This window comes from Microcaecilia unicolor, chromosome 3 (assembly GCF_901765095.1).
Source record: "Microcaecilia unicolor chromosome 3, aMicUni1.1, whole genome shotgun sequence".
Lineage (NCBI taxonomy): Eukaryota > Metazoa > Chordata > Amphibia > Gymnophiona > Siphonopidae > Microcaecilia > Microcaecilia unicolor.
This window is the reverse complement of record NC_044033.1, coordinates 195,059,109-195,079,933: the sequence shown is the minus strand read 5'-3', so window position 1 is coordinate 195,079,933 and position 20,825 is coordinate 195,059,109. Positions and strand designations below refer to the sequence as shown.

The following is a 20,825-nucleotide window of genomic DNA, read 5'->3' as shown; positions in this document are numbered from 1 at the left end:
AATATCAGGCGAACGTTGGACCTTATGTACCTTGCTAAAAGAAATCAGAAGCCTCTGTGTCTTCTCAGCCTGGATGCCGAAAAGGCTTTCGATCGGGTTCATTGGACCTTCATGTACAAAGTATTGGAGACTCTGGGTTTTGGGGTGCAGTTTAGAGCTTGGATACAGGCTTTCTATACGTCCCCTAGTGCATGCGTGAGAGTTAACGGAGGTAATTCGGAGTTGTTCCAGCTCTTTAGAGGCACACGGCAGGGCTGCCCTTTGTCCCCCCTTCTATTCGCCATGGTCATGGAGCCATTTGCCTCACGCCTGAGGCTCGACCCGGAAATCTCGGGAGCTAGAGTGATGGAAAGGACACATAAATTAGCTTTATTCGCGGATGATGTCCTGCTGTATGTAACACGTCCACAAGTCACGTTTCCAAAACTCAATCAGCTTATCGAAGAGTACTCGGCAGTATCGGGGTTCAGGGTGAACATGGCCAAGTCAGAAGCATTGAACGTGACGCTGAGTGGGGAGGAGGTGGAGTCCCTGAAGGCGACTTTTCCCTTCAAATGGGCTAAAAAGCAAATCAGATATTTAGGGGTTAACCTGACCCCCGACCTCTCGGAGCTTTTCTCGGCCAATTATAAAGGGTTGGTAAGGAACATAGCGGCAGATATGGAGCGGTGGGGGGACTTGGAGGCTTCATGGTTTGGACGGATAGCCATTGTAAAAATGAATGTTCTCCCTCGTCTCCTGTACTTGTTCCAAGTGCTGCCTGTGTTGATGCCCAGGCGATTCCTTAAGATGTTGCAGGATCGTATAGTGCGCTTCGTCTGGGCAGGAAAGCGACCTAGGCTGTCGCGCGCCCTCCTTTATCAAGAAAGGAAGAGGGGAGGGATGGGCGTTCCAAACCTCACATGGTATTACCGGGCGGCACAGGGCAAGGCGGCAGTCGAGTGGTATCAGGCATATCCAGATAGACAGTGGGTACAGCTGGAGCAGTACTCAGTCGGTGTCAAGCCACTGGAGGCACTCATGTGGTTGCCACGCCCCTTTAGATTGCTGGAAGAGCATGAATGCCCGGCAGTTGGTGTAACCCTTCATTATTGGGATAGTATATTTCCACAGAGTAAGTGTGTCTTGTCACGTCTGTCCCCAATAGCATATAACCCTTTGTTCCTGCCTGGCAATGAGAAAGGGACCTTCACTAGATGGTACGGGCTGGGGGTGAAAACGTGGGGGCAACTGTATGAAGCTGATTCCCTAATTTCTTTTTCAGCATTACAGGGTATGTACCCCGTGGAGGAGAGGGATGAGTTTGCTTATCGTCAGCTGGTGCACTTCCTCCAGACTGAGGCAATTACACGGGTGATCAAGCGGGAAAAAACACCACTAGAGGAAATTTGTGAAAAATTCCATATGTCACGGGGATTGATTGGGAGCCTGTATGGTTGTATATGTAGGCGGGCACCCTGTTACAGCAAACATAGGAAAAGCTGGGAAGGAGAGCTTGGTGTGGCCCTGGGGGAGGCCCGGTGGGAGAGAATAGAACGGGCAGTGGCGAAAGTGTCAATCCATGTACCGCTTAAGGAAAATGCGGTGAAGGTGCTGTACCGATGGTACCTTACTCCGGATCGCCTTCAGCGCATATACCCGGATTTGACGGGGCTGTGCTGGAGGAGGTGTGGTCAAAAAGGCACAATGGGACATGTGTGGTGGAGCTGTATTAGAGTGAAAGCCTTTTGGAAAGCTGTTCACAGTAGGCTGCAGTATTGGGTGGGCTGTTCAATTGCCTGGGCCCCAGAGGTTTTTCTTTTCTCTATAAAGGTGGCAGGTCTAACAACACATCAACAAGCATTGGTGAGGCAGGCGGTGGGGGCTGCCCGGGTAGTAATAGCTTCGCACTGGAAACAAGTGGGGGTCCCACCAATTGCGAAGTGGTATAATAAATTGCGATATGTGTGTGAAATGGAGAGACTTGTAGCAGAGCGGAAACATCAAAAGAGCAAATGGTATTTGACCTGGAAATTCTTTCTCAATGATGCGAACACAACTTAGAGTTATGCTGGTGCAAATGTAAGGTTGCATAAGTTTAATGTAATCCCCACAAGGTGGTGAGGGGGGGGAGGGGAAGGGACGGGGAGGGGAGGGGGGGGGGGGAAAAAGTCAACAGAGGGGTTTTTTCTTTTTGAATGTTGTTATAATATAGAAAGCATCTTGTTGGAATGTTTGTCACATGGACATATTTGTACAACTGTACTGATGGATTTTGTTTTGCACAAAATGTAATGCATAAATGTTCAATAAAGACTTTATAAAAGAAAGAAAAAGACAGATGGAGACACATTGGACCCAGAGACATGGGGAAGGAGGAAACAGAGGGAGGGAGGGAGGGAAAGAAGAGAGATGTTGGATGTGGGGGAGAGAAGGAGAGAAAGAGAGAGAGAGATGTTGAACCTGGGAGTAGAAGAGAGATAGGGAGATATGCTGGACCATGGGTGAGGACAGTGGTGGAGTGGAAGGGATATCAGACTACAAGGCTTCAGGGGAGAGGCCATAATGTTGGAACCATGTGGGAGAGGCCATTGGGGGCTGTCAAGGTGATAAGTAGAAAGAGGATAGGAATGAGGTATTGGGGAGTAGATGAAAGATAGAATGGAATAGGAGGCTGGGAAAGGGTGAGGCCAGAAATGGAGAGCTATGGGGTGAGAGAAGGAGATGGAAAGTTGATAGGTAGGTGAAAGGAAACAGGAGGTGGAGAACTGGAAGGTAAGAAAGAGGGTGAAGCTTGACTGGACAGAGGCAGAAAAGAAAAAAGGGAGGAAATAATAAAAGGGTAAGATCAGTCTGTCAGACAGTTGTATTGGAAGAATGGAACAAGACAGGAGGAGAGGGGAGAAATGACAAATGGAAATCTGATGGAAAGAGCAGAAGGCAGGAAAACAGAAAAGAGAAACTGGGATCAGCATGATGGGAAAATAAAATGTCCAGACAGCAAAGGTAGAAAATAAGTTTTATTTTGAATGTATTAACTGGAATGTGTTAGCTTTGGGAAATGTGCATTGCAAATGGCTTTGTATTATGTTGATGCATTTGTTTTTATTTCTTTTAGTGTTGCGATATATATGCCGAGTTTGACTTCTTGGGGTTCCCAGATCGATTTTTGTCTTCATATTTCTATTTGTAATTTGTGATCCCTTGTTCTGTGTTTGATTAGGGTCTGTCTGTGTTTTGGATATGACTGAGGTGTGGTATTCTGGGTGTAGTTTCTGTGTAGAACTCAATAGCAGTTCCACATGTTCTGTTTTGCCTGTAGTTGGTGTTTTAAGGGCCCAGTTTAATAGTTGTGGTGCTGTGTATTCATAGGTAGGGTTCTTGCTCTTTGAATCATAGGATTAGTGCTACTGTCATATGGCACATTTGTTACATTTATGTTGTTAGGATTTTTTCAGGTTTTGTACTTCACAATGTGCCTGGAAAGGGAGACATTTATGTTGCTACTCCTCAGATGAATAAGAATCAGAATTTTTTTTTGTATGGTGACTTCCATTGGGAAATTTCCTAGTTCTGATCTTCATCTGTTGTTGGGGAGAGGTTGGATTTTTATGGATGCAAAGCATGTGTACATTTAATTCATAACAACTGCTGTACTGTGTCAGATGAAAAAAAGGTTGAGCCTCAGCAGCATTTGGAAAGCAAAACAACAGATCATTCTGATTGTACACCCTGGATGCATCATTAGCAGGATTGAATGATTTTGTATATTTTTACATCGGGTTTTTGTCTAGTGTCTTTTAGAAATATTATGACAGATGCAGAGCCAGTGATCTGTCAAATGGGAGGTTGGGGGGGGGGCATGGCTATTATTGCCTGGGGGCCCAAATCCCTGTCAGTCTGCCCCTGGCTGTGAGAGCGGCAGGTGCCTCCTGGACCTTGTGCTCCGATCACTCCCTGTGTGTGTGTTTGAAACTGCTCTCACATGTGTGAGAGTCTCGGCTTTTTTCTCCTGCTCTGCTTCCACTAGCATCTTGCTCCTGGCACTGCAGATGGGAGGAACATGAACCTGCCCCAAGGCGGGCAGGGCTCACCACCTCCGGCTGAGTCATGTCACCTGATAGCCACTGCACTTTCTCCATTGTTCTTCTTTGTTTCTGGCTTCATTTCTCTTTCTGTTCCTAATGTGATCTCATAGACAGAAGGGCGTAACCTACTTCCCATTCCCTGACTGGTGATGGGGGGATCTTATCAATACATGCCCAGTAATTAGGAAGAACCCTGAAAACCACCTTAAGGAAACTGAGGTGCTTCCAAGGGGTGGTGGGGGTGGCCCTTGTCTCCTGGCTCTCTTTTCAGGAAATCAGCCTTCCTCAGACACCCTTCTTCTAAGTGATTAGGGGTTAATAAAAAGCCCCTGGAGCTTGGGACAGAGTGGTGCAGGGGTGTGAGTGTAGCCTCAGGCCCTTGAAAGTTTGTTTAAAGTGTGATTAACAGCTACAACCTTATCAGGGAAAGTAGAGAAAGAACTGACCCTTATCAGACTTACATAGTGTACTCTGATCCTGCAGGGTGGGGAGAGAGAGAGAGAGTTTGTGAGTGCAGGGAGCAGCAGTAACCATAGGAAGAGGTGAGTGTGGGCACTCATCACTGTTATACTTCCATTCTCTCTTCACTGCCTGTCAGTTATACCCTCAGTCTCTTTGGCTGCCAGTCAGCACTGTATGCTCAGTGCCTCCTATATGTCAGCATTATACCCCCAGTCTCTCTCTGGCTGCCAGTCAGCATTATACTCTCAGGGTGCCCTGAGTGTCAGTGTTATACCTTCAGTCTCTCTGGCTGCCAGTCAGCACTGTACGCTCCGTGCCATCTGAGTGCCTGTCAATGTTCTGTCCTCAGTGTCTCTCTCACTGCCAGTCAGCATTATACCTTAAGTGGCCCTTGACAGCTGTTATTTTGTAAGCAGTGCATAGATTTGAAAACCAGACTTGTACCTGCTGTCTCGCACACATTGAAATGCCTGTCTTTAAGAGGACACATGCCATTTTGCTCAGGTTATATCTTTTTATTGAGGTAAGTGGCTTTCCCTCAATGTCATGGCATTAGTTACGCGGACAGCCATGAGTTGCGCACTGTAAGCATTACCTCTGGGGCTGGGCACGTCCTGAGAGTGGAGGCGCACTGCGTATTGCTCCCTGCTCTCGTTCTCTTTGCAGGCTCCAGCAGCAAGACTTGCTCCCTAGAGAGACATGGATTCCTCACTCATGATGACATAGAGAACACACACACATCGGAAGGCAATCAGGACGGTGCGTTCTTTTGGCCAACTTGCTTTTTGGGGGAGTGGGGGTTTGAAGATGCTGGGGTAATTTATATTTAAGCTGTGTCTGGTTTTTGTGTGTGTGTTGCATTTGCATCTTTCCTGTTTCCCGTATGGGTTTCTCTACTTTTGTAAATTTGTAAACCGCTGTGACCTGAAAAACCAGACGCTATAGTAAATTCCTTAATAAACATAAACTGAGAGATGCATGTGCACAAACACGTGTCCTTTTTTCCGATGAGGACCACTGAGACCCTTGTGCATCGTCAGCATTAATTTGCTTGTTCAGAGGTCTCTTAGATGGGTTGTGGGTAGAAGAATTGGAAAGCAGCAGCTAGTTCAGGAGAGATTCACCAATGGAGCCTGACAGTTCAAGGGTAGCCTATGTGGAGGACTGTGGGAGCACGACAACAGACTCAGGGGAGACCAGGCAGATGTAGCCAGTCTCGTGCAGACAGAGGTGATAAAGAAGGTTTTCAGGAGGAAACTAAGTGGACGTGGAGATAGAGACCCCCACCCCCTAAGAAAGAGCCTAGGAAGGATCACCCCATCTCTGCCTGGAAAATACTCTCCCCACCCCCAACAGCTCCAGTCCCAGCCTGGGAAAGACCCTCATGTTCTCAGTTTAGGAGATAGCCCTTTCCCCTTCTGCTCCAATCTCAGACTAGAAACACTGGATATCCATTTGATGTGTCTAAGCCATTTCTCCTGAAAACGGCAGATAAATGGCTCAAGCTACATCTGGAAAGGTGTGAGCTAAAATCCCAATTCTCAGTCTAGGATACAACCTGTAAACCCACAACCCCCAACATATATTTACAGCAACCTGGCAGACAGAGCAGAGTTTTATTTCATTGGCAAATACAGAGTTTAGGGAACAAGCTGGGCTGATACTAGAGTTAAAGGTTTAGAAACATTTGCATACAGGTCTGTCCTGATCCAGGAAGAGGTGGAGGTGACGAGACAAGATTCCTGGGAAGGAGCAGACTTAGGGCTTGAATTCTAGGTGCCTTGTTGAGGGCAGGTCCCAGGAGGGCATAGTAGGCTCTAGGGCTGATAGCTCCTCAAGCTCTGCAGCCTTTGTGATTGAGCAGGTTTTGTCCTCTGGGCAGGGGATGCATGTGCCCACCTCCTTCACCCCCTCCCAGATTTTCCATTGTGGGTCCATGAGCATTGGTTATGAGCCATCTTCTTACCCCTCATCTTGGGGTGCGTGATTTGAAACCATGCCCGCTTCCCAGCGTTGCAGCAAGACACTCTTCTGACGCAGAGACCCGGTGCTTCTGTCTTCCTGCAGGGGGTGGGGGATGACAGGGAAGAGGGGTCAGAGAATCCTAAGACTCAGCTCCTTAATGGCAAACCTTCATTCTATGACACTGGGGTCTAATAGAAGCAGCCCACCTTTCTTCCTTCATAGCCAGGGCAAAAGAACGTTACTTCATAGGACCCTTCCTCTCTCATACACACTTTCACATCACATTTCACTCTACACATTAAATCAATTATTCTGTAAGGAACTCCTCCTGGGGAATTATATCTTAATGCTAAATTGATTCAGCCCTCCCAGCAATTATTTCTCCAGTGTTCTTTACCTGCTCAGACGTTTTCCCATTCATGTCAGTGGCTCTAGGAGGTGGCCAGGTCACATCCAGCTTCCTGAAAGACTGTCTCTCTACAGAAATGAGAGAGAAACTCATGAGAGGAGCAGTGTCTGCAGGATGAGAAAGCCATTCCTCTACTCCTGTCTGCTGGAAGTTCCCTGATCTCTGCCTTTTCACACTCGGATACTCTCTCCATCACTTTCCTTGTGGTCTCTCATGGTCTCCGTTTTCTTCATCATCTTATGCCCTTCCAGGCAGACTTTCCAGTAAACCTCTAACATTTTCCATTCTCAATACAACTTCACCGAGACCCACATCCATCACTAAACCCAACACCTTTGTATCTAATTTACCCCCAAACCATACTGTAGATCCTTCCTGCATGGTCCCATCCCAAATCTGCCTTCACACCTCCAAAGCTTTCTATCACAGGCCTTCCTCCAGACCACAAAAAAACATTCCATCCCAAAACCTCCTCTAAACCCACCTAGGCCCTCATCACCCCAAACCTTCCTCCAAACCCACCCAGGCACTATCCACCTGAACCATTCTGTAGACCCACCCAGAATTATCACAGACCTTCCTCTAAACCCATCCAGGACCTCTCCACCCCAAACCTTCCTCTAATCCCACCCAGGCTCTATCCACCCCAAACCTTCCTCTAAACCCAGACCACCTTCTGAACCCACCAGGACCTCTCCATCCCAAATCTTCCTCTAGTCCCATCCAGGCCCTATCCACCCCAATCATCCCTACAGACCTCCCTCATCCCCAGCAAAATCTTACAGAGCTTCTCTGATGAACTGCACTCTTTCCTGGCACAGTGAAACTCGGAGCCCACCTGAGGATATCTGAGAAATCTAGGTAAACAGTCAGCCATGTGGCCCCATCCTGAGGTGGCTCAAGACCCATCCCAGAACATCTTAAGACCCTACCCCACTCATGTCCAGCATCCCCCTTTCCCTACCCTCCTCCCTTTGTGTCCAGCATCTTTCACCTTCTCTACTCACCCCCACCAATGGCATCCATCATTTCTCTCATTCCCCTCAATTTTCTCCCCTTTCCTCCCCTCCTCCCAGCCCCAAGGTGTTCAGTAGCTTGCTTCCCTTCCTTCTCTCTGGAGTGGTACTAATGAGACAGTCATATCTACGGAAGACATAGTGGCTAGTGTAGAGCCTTGAGCATTCACATATGCTCAAAGCCCACTGGGGCTCACCCCCTCCAAACTTCCTGTTTCAGAAGGGTCAAAATCTGGTACGACTTGAGCATGCATGGATGCTCATGGCCCCGTTCTGGCCGTGATGTCTTCCATAGGCATTCTGACTGCATTGTTGGTGCCATCCTAGACAGATACGTAGTCTACTTAGTCGGGCTGGATCTGGTGAAACTGAACTGAGACTGGTATTTTCTATTCCTGCACTCTCTACGTTTTACTGGAGTCTCCTTTGGTATTTACAGCCCCTGTTGTTTCTGCATTGTACTGAATAGAAATAAAACATGGAAAAGAAAATAAGATGATATCTTATTTTCTTTTCCATGTTTTATTTTATTTCTATTGATTACCTTTAAAAGTGGACTAACACGGCTACCACACCTCTCTGCATTATACTGGAATCTCCTTTGGCATTTTCAGCCCCAGCACTGCTCTCTGCATTTTGCTGGAGTCTCCTCTGGTATTTTCAGTCTATGCCTCTCTGAACTTTGATGGAGTTTCTCAGGCATTTTCAGTCCCTGCACCATGTGTATTTTGCTGGAGTCTCTTCTGGTATTTTTAGCCCCTATACTTTCTGCATTTTCTGCTCCAGGTTTCCTCACTTTTGTTTGTGGATGTCCTGCAGAGATCAGGAAGCCCCTGCTTAGCTCATTCAGGATTATATTTCTTCCCAGATAACCTGTTCTCCCCTCTTATTACTCGTTTTTCAAATCCCCACTGAAGGGACCATGAGTTTGGGGCTGAGATAAAAATAAGTGTAAAAGAAGTACAGTTGTGAATGTAGGATGCAGAAACCTAAACCAACACCAAACTGGTCACTTTGGAACCGGTCAGTGCTGCACTGGTCGGAACTGCATTGAATTTACACACAGCCTTGGGAGCTGAGTCCCAGGGAAACTAGTGCCACATCTCTTACCTGGAAAGCTGCTTTTGGCTGTGGGCTGCTCTCCCTCAGGTATGTGCTGGACCTGGTCTGAGGTATCCGGGGGCTGGAGTCCGTATAGGCTGTGCCTCAGTTTTCGGAGTTCATTTTCACGTTCTCTCACCTCGCGGATCTCCTGTTCCAGCAGTGACTGGGGGCTTTTGGAGCGCAGTTTGAAGAAGGGGTTGCTCTGGATGGATTCCACTGTGCCCTGGGGAGAGACAGAGGGACCGAATTCCCCATCTGCCACCCTGGGATGGGTAGCCTGGCTACTAGTCAGCAGCTTCTTTGTGGCCGTGGGGGATGAGGAAATAATGGGCTGCTGAAATGTGCTGTGCTCTAGGATGATCATGTCAGCACTGTTGGCTTCAACATAGGAAGGCCCCTTCGTGCTCTCTGGAGTTTTGGCAGGAGAGGGCTCAATGGAGAAGCCTCTGCTCAGTCTCCTCAGAGCAGTGGGCTCCAGGCCATCCTGCTTTTGCTCAAACAGTAGCCTTTTCTCATGCAGCTCCTGTGGCATCCCACGATCATAGAGACCCTGCACCTTTCCCAACTGCATCAGGTCTTCCTCCCGTTGGCTCTCCAGCAGGATATCTCGTTGCATCTGGACCCCAGCCAACTGGCGGTCCTTCTCCTTAGGCAGCGTGGGAACTATGGGCAGAGACTGGCTTAAGATGGGTTTCATCCTCACCTCCACGTACTGCTGGGAACCTAGAGATGAGGCGATGCCCCGTTCCTTGCGCAAGAGCGCCTCCCTTTCCATGTTCAGCCGGATCTCTCGCTCAATAGGGGTTTCGGAGCTGGGAGTTGGCTCGACTGTACTGCCAGGGGAGAAGTCTGTGGATATACTGCTGTCACTCAGTGTGTCACTGTGGTCTCCATTCTCCAGTGCCATGGTCTCTAGCCTTTCCTCTGGCCCCTGGCACTGGAATTGGCTGTAGGCTGGGGCAGTTGCTGACTCCTGACAGCTTTGCTTTAGGTCTATGACTGGCGGCTGCTCCTCAGATACCGGCAGGCTCACTTTCTCTGGTGCCTGGCCCTCCCAGCTTGTGTTATTCTTTACTCCACCTGCTGAGCTAACAGAGTTCCCCTCCCTCACCTCCTCCCTCTGCTCCCTGTCCCCGGGAGTGGCAGCTTCTGTGTTGCAGGTTGCTATAGGAACCCAGGATGAATCTGGGAAGGTGGCATCTCCCACCTGCTGGTCTGGCCAGGTAATGTCCTGCAGGATCTCAGCCTCAGCTAGGCTAGCTTCAGTCATTGCTGAATAGGTGTGCCCAGCCTCTGCTTTATTCACAGCCATGGGGATGGAGGTTTCTGCTACTGCCTGCTGCCTGCCTGTGAAGGCAGTGGGTGCTAACTGGCTGTTTCTCAATCCCTTCTCCTGTTCTCTGTCCTCTGCAGTCTCTTTATCTAATCTCAGGGGCTCTGGGATCAGACAGTCCCAGTGCTGAACTTCTCTGGTTCCCACAGGCTCCCCAATCAGATCTTCTCCAACCTCCATAAACTCCTGATTCAGACTGTTCCTGGTATCCTTGAGCTCCGGGATTAAATTGTCTGTGGCACCCTTAGGCTCATGGATTAGACTGTCCCCATCACCCTGGAGCACATGGCTTAGATTGTCTGTGGCACCCTTGGGCTCTTGGATTAGACTGTCCCCATCACCCTGGAGCACATGGCTTAGATTGTCTGTGGTACCCTTGGGCTCATGGATTAGACTGTCCATGACAACTTTGGGCTCCCCATTCAAGATTTCTCCAGTCTTTGTAGGTTCCTGGATCAGCCCCTTCTCAGTCCCTGCAAGCTGCTGATTCAGACCATCCCCTGGCTCCATACTCTCCTGATGCAGACTCTCACTATCTCCCACAGACTCACAGCTTAGTCCATCCCTGACCCATAGGGGATCCAAGCTCAAAACCTCAGTCTCTACAGGTTCCTGATTCAGGTCCACTTTAGTTCCTTTGAACTGCTGGTCAGACTTTTTCACAGCATCTCTGGTTTCCTTTTCTGTGCCTTCACTGCCACTGAGGCTCTCCTCTGAGGCGGGGATTGCTTGGGCAGGGGCAGATTTCTTCCCAGTACCTTCTGTTTCACAGATAAAAGTAGAGATGGGACTCCAGCTCAGACCTCCAGGTTCAGCTGTGTCCTTCCATCTTGGAGACTCTGTCTCTCTGTCCATGGTGCTAAGTCCAGTGCTGTCACATGGTGCTGCTCTGATCTCCCCTTCAGCACAGTCAACAGCAGCAGTCTGCAGGGCAGTGACCTCTGAAGCCATAGTGTCACGGGGTCAACAGGAAAGTCCGAATCTGCCAAAGTCACAACTGCATGGAGAAAAGCAGAGAGCACAGGTTAGGAAGTCAGAAGCGCAGCACTGGTGAGAAAGGTCACCCTCTAAAACTGGGAAGCTTAAACTCACAGGCTCACTAGCAGGACTGGCTCACTAGCTTAAAGGAGAGGGAGGGGGAGGGGGTGCAGCTGAAGAAGAAATCAGTGTGCATAATTCTTGATATAATATCAGAGCCAGATTCATGCTCTTCCCTGCCCCAGGCAGAAAGGGCTCCATTTCCCTTGCCTGCATAGGGTATCACTGTCTGCAAAGAACCCTGTTCTCCAAAGCTACCAAGGTACCCAGTTCCAAGCAGAAGATTTTAGGCCAGTCCTGAGTTTCTGTCAAGCCTGTTATGATGCTATAAAGCATGGATTTCAATAGGTACATATGTATTGCCATACTGGGACAGACCAAAGGTCCATCAAGCCCAGCATCCTGTTTCCAACAGTGGCCAATCCAGGTCACAAATATCTGGCAAGATCCCAAAAAAGTTCAATACATTTTATGCTGCTTATTCTAGAAATAAGCAGTGGATTTTCCCCAAGTCATTTTAATAATGTTCTATGGACTTTTCCTTTAGAAAGCCGCCCAAACATTTTTAAAATCCTTCTAAGCTAACCGCCTTTCCCACATTCTCTGGCAACAAATTCCAGAGTTTAATTACACGGGTGAAGAAACATTTTCTCCAATTCGTTTTAAATTTACTACTTTGTAGATTAATTGCATGCCCCCTAGTCCTAGTGTTTTTGGAAAGAGTAAACAAGCGATTCACATGTACGCCTATTTTTAACGCGTGCTAAAAACAGCAGCGCAGCTTGGTAAAAGACCCCCTTAGTTTTCAGTAGCAAGTGTGTGCAGGCACCATGGAAAGGGCAGCAAAGCCAAGGCTGCCATCTGCTGGCAGAGCTTGGGATATCAGCTACACAGTGCTGCAGACAACAATATTGAACACCTAGGAATGTCTGACACTGGTCCTGATCATAGGCACAAGCTCTGTGGATGTCTGCCCCCCCCCCCCCCCCCAATATTTGCATGATATACTTTATTACAATTGGAGCTGAAATCTCCATGCTACAGAGCAGGAAGGAGTGTTTCTGTATCTCAGTTTCTGCTCCCGCTGTAGCCTACTGGCTGGAATATCTGACCAATGGGCTACAGGTATAGTTCAAGGACGTGTGCCATTCTCTTCTTTTTGAGCTTCTATCAGGAATGTGCTTTCAGTAATTGTTTCAGATTAGATGGATGTCATAAGGCCACTATAGGTGGAACTGGGAATATCTCTTTCAGGGGCCAATTCTCGGAACCTAACACCAGTGTTAATTTGCGCAGAATGTTCAAAAGACAACGCAGGAAATAACTTGCACACCAAAGATGGCTGCAAATCATATGCAAATGTAGACAAATAAATGGTAATGAAGTCATTTGCTATTTCCTCCCAATGCTCAGAGAACAGTGCACAAACAAACCTTGCCCTTACTGCTGGAAACCTACTGCCAGCTTGGAGCTGGCATTGGGATGTTTGAAGAGAGGATTTCCCATGATTTTCTGGTTAAAATCTTCCAGTTTTTATTTGGAAGCAGAAGGAAGCCGTCTTGGAAGCGCCGATAGTGAGAAACAAATGTGTATGAGCCTGAGCAAAAACTAAAAGTGAATATAAGCCTTTCAAGTGAAAGAAAAATTGAAAAGCTTATTTTTAAAGGCACAGAAGAATGATGCTGAGGTGTGCGTGACGCATCACTTTTGGGTGTGTCTGGACATGCACACAAGAGCTAAGCTTACTGCGAAACTCATACGCATGTGCCAGACACGTTCCTCCCCCTTACTTTAAGTATAATTTATATGCCATTAGCGTTGAGCATTGGAGAGCTATTTTTCTGCACTGTTCATGCAGTATGGGTGCAGCGCTGTTTGCTATAGCGATAAGTGAGAAGCAGCCCCTCAGTAATTCATCCTCATGGAGTAGTGGCTGTAGATCTTTCATTATTCTCAGTTTTTCCAGCTTTGGATAGGCAGACTCTCTCAGTTTTTCTTTTCTTTGTACTGCAATAGGTTTCCCTGAGTGTTTTGAGGGAAGAAGCGGTCTTCTTGATTATTTGGGGGTTTGAAGGATTCAGTTAGGATTATAAGGTGTTTGTCTCTTGGGTCAGAGTAGATGGTATCATGTGGCTTGGCAGTGTATAATGGCTATTTTTGGATGTGAAAGGTGGAAGCTGGAGTTGTGGAGGTAGCTGCATCTGTCAGTTGGTTGTTTGTATATAATGATTGTTAAGAGAGACTGTGGTGTCTGGAAAGTTGACTTTTTCTGTCACTATTGAAAATTGATGGAAGGATGACACAGATTGAAAGAACTGTAGAACTGTGTGAAAGTCTTTTCTCCCTCAGTCCAAACCATAAAAATGTCATCAATATTCTGGAAGTATTTTAGGGGTTTAGTCTGATGGGAACAGAGGCTGGGAGTAGCAGTTCTGCTATGAAAAAGTTTGTATATTGTGGTTCCATCCTGGTGTCCACAGCAGTGCCCATGATTTGCAAATAGGCATCATTATTAAAACAGAAATAGTTGTGAGTTAGGATACATTTGATTCATTTTGTAATAGTTTCTGGTATGTATTGGTGGTCCAGGATGCATGTTTTAGGAATTTATCACATGCAGCTATGTCATCTGCATGGGGAATGTTGCTGTGACCGTAAGAGTATCTGGTGGTAGCTGCTTGATATTTACCAATGAGAATTCGACTGTGAAGAACTGGAAGAGGAAGGAAGGAGCTGTATGGAGAAGAGAGAGGCTGCTTGATAGAGAAAGGCTGAGAGTGAAGCTGTAGGAGAAGTGTCTGAATTTCTGAAAGCTGTATCAGGTTTGCGAATAAAGAATAAAAAAAGGTATAGGGTTTACATGTAGATCCAGATCCACCCGACAGGGTTGATCCAGTCCTTGCCTTATCGCATGCAGGGACTTGTGGTTCTGATTTCCCCCATTCCCTATGAAAAGCCAGCCTACAAGTCCCTACATGCAGTGGGGTAAGCCCAGGACTGGATCAACCCTGTTGAGCAAATCTAGATCTAGTTGGTAACTCGTCCCTTTACACAGTTTCTGTTTCCTGTGCGTCACAGGAGGATGAGATAATCTATCTTTCCAGCACTCCTGTTAGTTCATCAGGCTCTCTGTCATGACTCCACTTATTTAAGAAATGCTGTGAAATGGTATCTGCTAACTTGATCCTTGAGATCTCAGTATAAAAGTGAGCTTGTCATTCCTGCACTTCAACACATACATTTAGAGGTTATGCAGACTGACTTACTTTCCATCTATGGCCCTATTGACTGGAATAACTTGCCATTGCGAATTAAATCGGAAACCTCCTTGTCTACATTTAAGAAATGTTGGAGAGATTTTTATTGTATTCAGCTTGTGACAACTCCGCCTGAAGGAATGGTGCAGATTGATTGGACTTCCTGCTGGAACTGCATTTTGTTGGATGCTTTTGTAATTGTAAATTATTATGTTTTTGTGTTTTGTTAATTTGATTTTATGTATGCATGCTTCTAGTCTGCCCTGGATAAGGGCAGACTAGAAATAATAAATCAGATTCACTCCCAGCATCTGAAATCTCCAATCTGCTCAGGGTTATATCTGAATCTCCAGCACAGTCGCTGCTGCAGTGATCTCATCTCAGGATCAGTCCTGGAGATGAGAACCTCTCTAGGCTGTGATTCCATTATGATTTGGTAGGAAATGTCACTCAGAACAAGAGAAAAACTTATTGGTTCTTTATTTTAGTAATTATAATGCCCTTAAGCTATTGCAAAATGTTGGCCTTGAACCCCTGACTTAGTAGGTGGACTTTACCTCTGAGCCACCAGCAGCTAATTAGCCTTTATTCAGATATACTTTTCTATTCTACCCAGATGAGGAGAAGTATAAATTCTGAAGAGCTGTTAGTGTGACAGCCTGGCTGGCCTAAAGGTTAGGTGCTGGGTTAGTAACAATCATGTTGTGGGTTCAAGCCCCACAGTCTCCAATTGTAGGTAGTTTTACTTCTATTTTGGCCACTTTTCAGAGGAAAAAGCAGCATAACCCTGGTGGCCCCTCTGCAGTTTTCACCAAATATACTCAGTGCACAGGCCTCTCTGTGCTGTTGCCCCCTCCACCCACACCACTTAAATGTTCTGGACCCACCTAGCACTAACTAAGCTAGACTAGAACCCACAACCTCCTATATTTGATCAAAGGCTCTTTAGCTGCCGGGCCACCAGTCAGCCAATTACTCAGAGCTGACTTTTCCCTTCCCTTATACCTCTCATTCCTGTACTCCAATGTAAAAGCACTGGAAATATGGGATTCCAACCCACAAACTCTGTAATAGAAGACACTGCAGGGAACTGCTGAGCCACCAGATGCTGCTTATGCCACCTGTTCTCTTTGGATTATTTGAATTTCTCTTTTCCAGTACCTCGTTTAAAAGGACAAAAGCCTTAACTAAAACTGGTGCATTAAATGTGTAGGTGACTGATACAGGACACATACTGAGAAAATAAGAGAACTTGCACCAGAACCAAAGGGTCAGACTGACCCAGCAAAACACTTCAGAACATAGTAAAGGGTGTGAAGGAGACTGTCCTTAACCTGCACCTTGGTTCATAAGATTATCTACGGCGAAGCCCAGGGATACATGACAGATCTCATCGACCTAACAATAAGAAATACATCCGGATCAACACGAACATATCTAAACCTCCACTACCCAAGCTGCAAAGGACTCAAATACAAATCAACCTATGCATCCAGCTTTTCCTACATATGCACACAACTATGGAACGCACTACCAAAAGCCATGAAAACAACATATAACCACCTAAACTTCCAGAAATCACTAAAAACGTACCTGTTCAAAAAGGCATACCCTACCGACCCTACTTAAATACCTGAACCCTGCAACACTACGAAACCAAAGAACGTAATGGACATAATGTAATTCTTCCTCTATATGGTTCCCTAATATGTTGTTCTACTTGAATCCAATTCTACCATAACCTCACCGTGTAACTGTTTAAACCGGAATTGGTGAACGCCTTTACGGTACTATGTAAGCCACATTGAGCCTGCCATGAGTGGGAAAGCGCAGGGTACAAATGTAACTAAAAAAAAGTCCCAGTATGTTTATGATACTGTATTGTAAAATTGGATTCTTACAACAAATTTTCTTATGCATTATTCTTTGTTTTGTATCCTATACTGTTTATTGTAAGCCACAATGAACTCAAATTTGTTTGGAATAATATGGGATATAAATGTCATAAATAAATAAATAAGTGAGATAGGCCTATAGTTGGCTACAAAAGCTGGATCTTTGCCAGGTTTCGGGAGGACAATTTTAGCTTCAACAAAGGAACCAGCAAGTTTGTGATCATTGACAATATGGTTATAAAATCATTGTAAAATACGAGAAAGTTCCAAAGAAAAAGATTTATAAAACTCAGCTGACAGGCCATCAGGTCCAGGTGTTTTATTTAAGGGAAAGGACTTGATAGCCAAGGTAATTTCGGATAAAGTAATGGGTGAATCTAACATGTTTATTTGCGATTCATTCAGAATAGGGTGTTAAAGTATCACTATCCATTACTGAAGCTGAAGATTCTGAAGAGTATAAAGTTTTGTAAAACTTTTGAAAAAGATCAACTATTCCAAGGTCTTTAGTTACTGTGCCTTTTATTGGATCTTTTACACTGGAAGTTCTGTTTTTGGCACATTTGCCTTTGAGGTATGAGCGCTAACATCTGACCAAGGTCAGGTTAACTGTTAATCAGACTGGATAATCACTTCGGGCAGGGCTTCTCAAGCCTCCCCTAGAGGCACACTTTGCCCCAATGATCAGAAGCCCTGTGCTGTTCCAAACAGCGCTCTAAAATTAGCCCCTATGATCAGAGCCAATAACAAATTTAGGCACACTATTAGCTCTGATCATAGGGGTAAAAGTGCGGGAGGAATTTGCCTGACCGTGCGCTGAGGCACAATCTTCCCACCCTTGTCAAAAGCCCAGACCTGTCAAACGAAGGAGATGGAGGTCCATTGGAACCCTTGCCATTGCTTTAGTGGTGGCCTAGTGGCCCTCCCCCAGACAGAGACACGGGGGTGACCCCCCTCCTCCTGACACAAGGGCACTGATAAAGTTCCTCCTAAAGCAGTGGCTTCCCCCATGTCCATCTCAAGAATACACTGATAAAGGATCCCAGATCAGGATATTCCCTGTCTCCTCACACCAGAAACTGATAACGTTCTTTCTTCTAAAGGATCCCAGATCACCAGAAACTGATAACGTTCTTCCTTCTAAAGGGTCCCAGATCAGGACATTCCCTGTCGCCTCACACCAGAAACTGATAACATTCTTCCTTCTAAAGGGTCCCAGATCAGGACATTCCCTGTCTCCTCACACCAGAAACTGATAACGTTCTTCCTTCTAAAGGGTCCCAGATCAGGACATTCCCTGTCGCCTCACACCAGAAACTGATAACGTTCTTCCTTCTAAAGGATCCCAGATCACCAGAAACTGATAACGTTCTTCCTTCTAAAGGGTCCCAGATCAGGACATTCCCTGTCTCCTCACACCAGAAACTGATAACGTTCTTCCTTCTAAAGGATCCCAGATCAGGACATTCCCTGTCTCCTAACACACTTCCTTTTAAAGGTTCATTACACTGAATTCTTACTGTACAGGAATGTAACTCGCCTTGAATTACTGAAAGAGGCTTGAACTAATCCAAATATTTTTGGTGGTGCTCCTGCCCTTTTCCATTTTTTTCTTCTACCAGTGGTGAAAGTACTTGCATTCATTAACTGACCTGCAGGTTCCAGGCTCCTTGGAGTGTAACTGCAGTAGCCCTGATCCTGGGAGAGAGTCAAATCTCTTGTGGTCTGCAGTGTGACTCTGAACCTGGGAGCAGATAGATTTTCTGACCCCCCCCCCCCCCCCCCCCAGGGTGTGTCTCCGGTTCCTGGAGCAAGGGGAGAAGTTCTTTCTAAACTGAGCCAAGTAATTCTTTTACTTTTCTAATCTGTTGTAAGTCCTGTTGCTCAGTAGCAGAGGACGGCAAGACCAATCGGAGAGAGGACTGCCCAAAGTATTCCTGCTATCCCCACCCTTCCCTCCCCTAGGGAAACACACTTGTGCATGCTCACACACACACATTCCACACTCCACAAATATACACCGCAAGAGCAGAATTAAATATTAACACTAAAGTACAGTTACACTCACCTCCCACCTTGCACACCATTCCTTACAGCACCTCCTGCTGGGAGAGACTGGGACTGTAGTTGCTGTGAGCATCCCCCACCCAGCTATTCTACACCACTCTCTACAGTGGCTCCTGCTGGGAGAGGCTGGGACCATAGGAGCTGTGAGCTTCCCTACAGCCAGTGCACCTGCTCATTTCCCTATAGCACCTCCTGCAGAGAGAGGCTGGAACTGTGGGAGCAATACACTCCATCACAGAAGAAAGGGGATCGCAAGTTACCTGCATCTGACCAGCTTTGTGTCAGTGAATCTGAAGGTTTTCAGCCCAGGTCATTCATCTGAAGGTGAGCCACAGCCTCTGGCACGGACTCTGCAGGACTCACCTTGTGCTGACTTTGGGCAGGTGTACCAGCTGTGCCATGTGATGGGTGGGAGGGGGCTGGGGATAAGGAGATGACGACCATGTTACACAATGAACTGTTTATATGCCACTGGCTTATCTGACAGTCCAAGACCTGCTGGCTGCTGTTTTTACTGGCTCAGAGGACACTCAAGGACTGCTACAGGGACAAACAGGTTAGGCATAAATTCTGTTCTTCCATGCACTCACCTGCTAAGCTCTCCCCAGCCCTCTCCCCCTCGATGCTCCTGAGATGATCATTGTTCACACTGCCCTGAGACTGGTTCCTACTGCCTTGGCTAACAACCACAACCAGACTGGCAGAAGGACTCCCTGGGATACTGGAACCAGTCTGTCTTCAGTCCAGATTACAAGCCAAAGTATGTTACAGCACTTCCTACCTGTCAAATGGGAAAAGACAGAAGCATCCTGCCCTATAAAACAAATGTCTTGGGAGCAGAAAAGAGGTGTGTGTGTGTGTGTGGGGGGGGGGGGGGGTCCGCAGGCTACCTACCACACATTAACCCTATCACGTACTGGGGGAGGAAGGGGTCACAGGCTGCCCACCACACAAAGGGAGGAATAATCACAGGCTGCCCATGTCTCAGTAGCCTCACTATTTTCAGACAGGATGAACAGTGGACAGAGATAATGCAGTGATGTGAACATATTTCACCCATTGTAATCAAGCTGAGATGTGTGAGAGCCCCACAGAAACATTTAACATGGGTGACCATGAGTCTAAAGGTGGGGGTCAGTGCTTCAGTCAGAGAAAAGAAGGGAAGATTGGCATCATGAGATCTGAGTCCGATCCCCAGATCTGTCCTCTGGTCACTGTCCTGTCACAGTCATTGCTGTGGTGACAGCAAAGAGCAGTGATTGGATATACAATTGAGATGCCATGCACTTCAGCCACCAACAGGGCATATGACCAAGTACCCAAAGCGAAACTGCTCCTCCCCCATGGGCAAAGGGGAGGAGATGCCAAGGGGTGCTGTATGCTGTCCTGCAAGGAATGAACAGCTTGGTTAGGGGCACTTTGTGTGATGGGCAGCTGACAGAGAGTCAAGGCTGGGACAGTGTGTGTAATGCATGGGACTGGAACCAGGACAGGTTGTGTGATGGGTGAATGAGTCCCGGGACAGTTTCTAGAATGGGCAGATGACCCAGCGTCCTGGAATTGACAGTCTGTGTGATGAGTGGATGCTTCAGCATCCCAAGGCTGGGACAGCAGACTGGGATGGATAGCTGATTCAGTGACCTGAAACTGGGACAGCTGGTGTGATGGGTGTATGCTCCAGAATCCTGAAACTGGGAGAGCTGGTGTGATGGGCGGATGCTCCAGACTCGCCTCTCATGCACAGGAGAGAAGGTAATTGATCAAGGCAGCATTGGAATCCCAGTAAATAATTGATTTGGGCAACTGATAGAGTTTCCCCCTCCCAGCAGCTTGTTTTCAGAGCTCTTACTCAGCATTCCTAGTTCTGTCTCTGGACTTTCTATGTCTGGAAAAGACTTCGGATTCTGCTTGAAGTTTTCCTCACTTCCCGGTTTTCTGTAAAACCAGTGAAACCTGCTCTCTGAGGAGCGTTGGCCCTGCCCCCATGCCTCGGGTACTTTGCCAGGAAGAACAGAACTGATCCAGAGGAGCTGAACAGGAACAGACAGCTGGGTACTAGACCTCCTGTTGGCCAGGTTCAGGAGCTGAGGAGAGGAGGCAGCTGTCTTCGGACACCACAGCAGTGAGTAATGGGCAGATCTTGCTTCTGGGACTCATCAGGATGCAGTCTGCTCTGCTACAGCTGATCAGCTGTTGAGAGCCTGGTTACCTG

The 20,825-nt window shown here is 47.0% G+C and overlaps 2 protein-coding genes across 8 annotated transcripts in view; one reads left to right on the top strand and one right to left on the bottom strand.

The window, feature by feature from the left end:
- Positions 1-6,125: 6,125 nt before the first annotated feature.
- Positions 6,126-18,962, bottom strand: MISP3 (MISP family member 3). Of its 3 annotated transcripts, none has more exons than XM_030196912.1 (4): positions 18,874-18,962; positions 9,030-11,353; positions 6,892-6,971; positions 6,126-6,590 (listed from the first exon to the last, which is right to left on the bottom strand). In XM_030196912.1, the coding sequence occupies exons 2-4, from the start codon at positions 11,305-11,307 to the stop codon at positions 6,492-6,494; spliced, it is 2,457 nt and encodes an 818-aa protein (XP_030052772.1). In that variant the 5' UTR covers positions 11,308-11,353; positions 18,874-18,962; the 3' UTR covers positions 6,126-6,491. The 3 variants fall into 3 exon arrangements, with proteins under 3 accessions (XP_030052772.1, XP_030052773.1, XP_030052771.1); XM_030196913.1 differs by lacking the exon at positions 18,874-18,962 and adding an exon at positions 18,615-18,837; XM_030196911.1 differs by lacking the exon at positions 18,874-18,962 and adding an exon at positions 18,199-18,450.
- The window catches only part of PALM3 (paralemmin 3), a 29,826-nt gene continuing 27,919 nt past the window's right edge, over positions 18,919-20,825 (top strand). Inside the window, exon 1 of one of the 5 annotated variants that reach the window (XM_030196909.1) lies at positions 18,919-18,937. Coding sequence is in view for 3 of the 5 variants with exons in the window: in XM_030196910.1 (XP_030052770.1) it covers positions 20,286-20,365 (80 nt within the window). In the remaining 2 variants the exon portion in view is untranslated. The other 4 variants (XM_030196910.1, XM_030196907.1, XM_030196906.1 and 1 more) reach the window with 4 other exon arrangements.